General features: G+C 67.8%; 1 protein-coding gene across 1 annotated transcript in view; it reads left to right on the top strand.

Annotated features, from left to right (window-relative positions):
* Nucleotides 1-5,346, top strand: part of WDR97 (WD repeat domain 97) — a 9,899-nt gene that overhangs the window by 625 nt on the left and 3,928 nt on the right. The window contains exons 3-16 of the mRNA XM_024741030.1: nt 4-632; nt 799-920; nt 1,109-1,814; nt 1,886-2,028; nt 2,111-2,347; nt 2,424-2,514; nt 2,617-2,749; nt 2,840-2,961; nt 3,237-3,297; nt 3,469-3,903; nt 4,206-4,289; nt 4,681-4,737; nt 4,848-5,081; nt 5,251-5,328. Coding sequence (XP_024596798.1) covers nt 4-632; nt 799-920; nt 1,109-1,814; nt 1,886-2,028; nt 2,111-2,347; nt 2,424-2,514; nt 2,617-2,749; nt 2,840-2,961; nt 3,237-3,297; nt 3,469-3,903; nt 4,206-4,289; nt 4,681-4,737; nt 4,848-5,081; nt 5,251-5,328 — 3,132 coding nt within the window. The remainder of the gene's footprint in view (nt 1-3; nt 633-798; nt 921-1,108; nt 1,815-1,885; nt 2,029-2,110; nt 2,348-2,423; nt 2,515-2,616; nt 2,750-2,839; nt 2,962-3,236; nt 3,298-3,468; nt 3,904-4,205; nt 4,290-4,680; nt 4,738-4,847; nt 5,082-5,250; nt 5,329-5,346) is intronic.

Consider the following 5,346-nt stretch of genomic DNA (forward strand, 5'->3'; position numbering starts at 1 on the left):
AAGGAAAAGAGAGCCGAGCTGCACGTGGCGCGCTTGACGCACGGGCTAGAGCTGCTGCGCCGCCTGGAGGTGGCAGCCGGGCTGTGTTCGGTGGCACAGGACCCCATGGGCAGACGCTTCGTGGTGCTGGACGGTGCCGGCCGCCTGCACCTGCGCAGAGAGGATGGCTGGGCACAAGAGAAGCTGCTAGCTCCGGTCGCGCTTACAGGGCTGGTGGCAGTGCCGGGCGAGCTGGGCACTGTGGGCCGCTTTGTGGGCTGGGGCCCAGCGGGGTTGGCCATCCTAAGGTCCGACCTCAGCCTGCTGTGGCAGAGTAAGCCAGTGGAGCGCAGGGTGCCGGGCCGCGAGCCAGTATGCTGCCTGCCGGTGCCCGACCCCGGGCTGCTGCTGGTGGCGGAGGCGGGCAGAAGCCTGGCGCTCTGGAAGTTCCGTGCAGGGGGTCGCTGCCTGGTTCCCCATGGGTCCCCTCTGTGGCTGCCGCCAAACCTCTCGGGTGCGCTTGCGCGTCTGGCTCTCGGGCCTCAGCATCCCCCTCACGTCCCACGCTGCTACGCAGCCTACGGCTCAGCCGTGCTCACCTTTGATCTGCACACCTGGGCTCTCACAGATGTGCGTCGGGATCTGCACAAAACGTGAGGAGGGGCCCAGGGGCTGGTGGGAGAGGGGGAAATCATGAGGTGAGTCCGCGACACAAATCCGGTCGTGGCAGGGGGGCCGGCGCGTGCGCACGCGCGCGCACACACACACACACACACACACTGCAGTCCTGAGTCCACGGGCCTCCCTTTCCCCCCTCAGCACCATCTCCGACCTGGTGTACTGTAGAGAGGTGGGGGCCATGGTGACAGCTTCCCGGGACAGCACGGTGAAGGTGTGGGAGGCTGACTGGCAGATCCGGATGGTGTTCGTGGGACACACAGGTGTGCCGTGTGTGGCTATTGAGGCCTGGTCTCCCCTCACCCTGGGCACAGCCCTGCCTTTGAGAGCTCCGGGCACAGGATCTCCACGGGCTTCTGGCCAAGCTTCTCCGCCCTGGTCATGACCCTGACCGACGGCTCCCCTTCCCTCAGTCCCTGGTGCGCAGGAGTGACCCGAGCCCCTCCCGCAGGCCCGGTGACTGCGGTGGCCGTGCTCCCGAACACGGCCCTTGTGCTGTCGGCTTCTCAAGACGGGACGCTGCGCACGTGGGACCTGCAGGCAGCGGCGCAGGTGGGTGAGGTGGCGCCAAGCCGCCGGGGCCCGAGCGGGCCGTCGGAGACCGTGAGCCATCTGCTGGCTCCCGCCGGCCCCGGCTGCCCCTTGCTCGCCTTGCGCGCCCGCAGCGTGGAGCTGTGGCGCGTGCGGGAGCTCTACTCGCCATTGGCCCAGCTGTCGGCGCCGGTGCTCCACCTGCAGGTGGCGCCGGCGCTGCCCTCGCCCATGGCCCCGCAAGCGCAGCTGCCCACGCGCCTCGTGTGCGCCTGCGCCGACGGCTCGGTCTACCTGGTGTCGGTCTCCAGCGGACGCACCGTGAGCGCGCTTCTGCTGGAGCCTGAGGACTGCGCGGCCGCCGTGGCCTACTGCCTGCCCCGCGAGGTGCTGTGGCTGCTGACACGCACCGGGCACCTGCTGTGCGCCAACGCAGCACGCTGCCCCATGCGCGTGCTGCACCGCCTGTGCCCGCCGCCGCCCCCGGCGCCCCGGCCTTGCTGCCTGCACCTCTACAGCCACCTCACGGACCCCGGGAGCGCGTTTGCCGCCTGGGAGATAGTGCGCCAGTACAAGGGCGAGCTGTGCCACAGTGACGTGGCCGGGGCCTGGAAGGACAAGAACCGGTGGGTGCCGGAGCCAGCCAGGGCTGGGCAAGGCGGCCGGGTCCACACCAACAGGCTGTGGTCACCCATAGGTACCTGCTCGTGGTGGGGCACACTGATGGCACCCTGTCCGTACTTGAGTTGCGCTCCTCGAAGACGGTCTTCCGTACGGAGGCGCACGGCCCAGGCCCCGTCACCGCCATTGCGTCCACCTGGAACAGCATCGTGTCCTCCGGTGGGTACCTCTCCTCCCTCCACGGCCGGCCTGGGAACCCCTTCCCTCCCCAAAGGCCCCACTGTGGCTCCCGTCCCCACAGGGGGAGACTTGACCGTGAAGATGTGGCGCGTCTTCCCGTATGCCAAGGAGAGCCTGAGCCTCCTGCGCACCTTCTCCTGCTGCCACCCGGCGCTGGTGCTCTGCGCCCTCGGGAATCGCATCACCGTGGGCTTCGAGGACCTGAACAGCGCCACCTATGGCTTGGTGCAGTTTGGCCTGGGCAACAGCCCACGCTTCGATCACCGGCCCCAGGACGACCCCACGGACCACATCACCGGTGAGCGGGCAGGGCAGAGGTGAAGTCCGGGCCGCCAGATGGCTCTGGCCCCTGACCCTGAGTCCTGGCCCCCCAGGCCTGTGCTGCTGTCCCACACTCAAGCTGTACGCCTGCTCCAGCCTGGACGGCACCATCGGCATCTGGACCGCGGAGAACCGCCTGCTGCGGTGGGCGGGGGGTGGGAGAGGGGTGGGGGCTTGCCTCTGCTGCTGCCTCCGTGTTCTGTTCCAAGGAGCAGGGCCAGACTGTCGGTCTGAACAACCCTCCAGGCTCCTGCAGCTGAACAGTGCCCCTCAGGCCCTGAGCTTCTGCAGTAACAGTGGGGACCTGGTGCTGGCCCTGGGCTCCTGCCTCTGCCTGGTGGCCCACAGGCTCTACCTGCCCACATCTTACCTGATTAAGGTGTGCACTGAGCACAGGTAGGCGGGGTGGGGCTGCTGTGGGCAGACCAGCCACCGAGGCCAGGGCTCCAGGCTCCTTTCCCCTGCTCAGAAGCTGTGCCAGGATGTCCCTGATGTGGTGGATGACCCTCCACTGCCGCTGACCAGCCAGGAGTCGCTGACCTCAGCCCAGCTGCAGAGGCTCGCCAACCTGCGCGGGGTGGCCAGCCTCAGGTCTGCCGGCAGGCCCAACCGAGCCGTCCCGGAGGCCCCGACCTGGCTCCCCTGGGTCAGGGCCTGGCCGAATGCTCCCAACCTGAGACCCCAGGGCTCCCAGGCCCCTTGGCCACCCACCGCAAGCCCGTCCCAGTGCCGGCCTTCCCACTCCTGGCTGTTTGTGGTTCCCCACCAGGGGCCTGGCCACCACCCCTGGGTCCCTGTCCCAGCCTCTGCCCTATCCCACTGGTAATGCCACCCAGTGTTCCACCTGTGTCCCTGCCTGTCTGCAGCGCAGCCTCGTCTTTCGTCCATTGCCAGACGGCCACGCCTCAGCAGCCAGTCCTGGAGAAGGTGGGGCGGCTCCTGACCCCTTCTCCACCTCAGGGACCCAGCCCTGCCCCCCGGCCCCGGCTCGGGCCCTTCCCCTTCAGTCCCTGGGGCAGGCCTGGGATCCCTGTGCTTGTCTAGGGGCACGCAGCAAGGCTCAAGGAAGAATGCGCTGACCCCTGACCCTCACCCCAGGACTTGGAAGCCTTCATTGCCCGGGACCAAGACCTTCAGCAGCTGAAACTGGGGCTGGTGGACCCTGCAGCCCGGCCCGCCCCCTCCTGGCAGCAGTGCCAGGAGGCCTTTGATAACTACCTCCGTCTGATCTATGGCCCTGGTCTGCTGGTGAGTGTGGGGCCTCCCCAGTCCCTCCCTTCACCCGGAGCCTCTGACACTGCCCGTCTGCCCTGCCCTCCCTGCCAGGGCAGGTATTCCGGAGGAGAGTCCCAGCAGTGGAGCACCGTGACCCTCACAGGGGAGAGACAGACCTGGGACGTGTGCGCCCTGCCCAGAGATGTCCCCGATCTCAGGGGCATTGACGCCTCGCCACCACAGGATCTTGGGACCCTGGGCCAGCGCTTTGCCCCTCCCCCCCCCACCCACCGGAGGTTGCACAGCACAGCATCCCAGGTGAGGCTTACCACCACTCCCACCCCTCTGCCTTCACCTCATGGTCCCCACCCCACCCGCTGGTGACTCCTTCCACCCCAGCTGCTGGCCCGCTCCTCCCCGAGCCACGAGCTGGGCCTTAGTCTACACCTGCAGCTGCAGTGGGAGCGGCTCCACGGGGAGAAGCCTGTGGCCCCAGATCCACTGTCCTCCCACCTGCAGCGCAGGGTGAGGGGCCCAGGTGGGTGGAGGCTGCCGCCCGAAGGCAGAACCGCAGGAACACTGGAGTCCAAACTCGGCTCTGAGCCCTGTCCCATCCCCAGATCCCCCTGCTGCTGAAGAGGCGGCCCCAGGAGCGTCTCTCCAACCCCAGGGGCTTCTTCCCTGCCGCTGTTCAGCCCTATGAGGTGAGACCCCTTGCTGTCCTGAGGCCCTTCCCTCCCCGGGGGGGGCCCTCCTTATGTACCCCATGTCCCCTTTGCTGTAAGCCTTTGTGCCCAGCTCTGACCCGAGGGCCAGGCCCACCTGCACCCCTCACCCCGGGCCCGGTTTTGCCGCTGCTGCTCTCCGTGTGCCCTGACTCCTCACTCCGGGAACTGGCTGCCAGAGGGCCAGGGACTTCGGAGCTGGAGCCAGGCGAAGCCAGAGCCTCTGCCAGCGGTCGCTCCTGCAGCCACTCCCTAGCGCGAGGGTTGGGGGGCTGGGGCCTCTGTGCACTTTGTCTGCGAGACCAGAGTCCCCTCCCTTGAGGGGAGCAGAGTCGGTGGGAGCCGGCCTTCCCACTCTCTCCCCCTCCAGATGCCCAGACAGGCCCAGCCCCTTCTCCCCACACGTCTGGCACTCTTACCTTCCCAGGTGGGTAACGGATCCTTCCGGCTGCTACTCCATCTACCCAAGCCCCCAGTAACCCCCCTCGAGCTCCCATTGTCCCCTTCTTTTTCTTTGCGTGCCTTGTGGAATCTTAGTTCCCCGACCGGGGATTGAACCCCGGCCCAGCAGTGAAAGCACGGAGTCCTAACCAGTGGACCGCCGGGGGAGTCCCTCCTACTGCCCCCTTCTTATCAGCGTCTCTGCCCCAGGACCGGGGGCTGAGTCCTGTGGAGACCATGTGGGTGTCAGGGCTCCCCAAAGGCCGGCTGTTACCCAGATCTCCGTCCTCAGTTGCCACAGCTGATACCACACTCGCTGCCTGCCCTTCGGCCTGATTTCTAGAGCTTCTCTCTTCCTGTGTGTGTGTCGTGGGCGGGGCGTGTGAGCCCCACTCAGCTCTCGGACGTCAGGCGGGCAGAGCTGGGCTGGTGGCCGGGGTGGTCTCTGGGGCAGGTGGAGTCCAGGCCCTCAGCCTGCGCCGCTGTGCTCTACCTGCAGTGCTGGCGGCGGCCCATCCGCTTCCCGGGCCACGTGCCCAACTCGGTGGTGCTGCAGCAGATGCGGCTGCCTGTGGAGGTCGGCGGCCTCGGAGCC

Source organism: Neophocaena asiaeorientalis, unplaced genomic scaffold, assembly GCF_003031525.2.
Source record: "Neophocaena asiaeorientalis asiaeorientalis breed wild unplaced genomic scaffold, Neophocaena_asiaeorientalis_V1.1 scaffold177, whole genome shotgun sequence".
Lineage (NCBI taxonomy): Eukaryota > Metazoa > Chordata > Mammalia > Artiodactyla > Phocoenidae > Neophocaena > Neophocaena asiaeorientalis.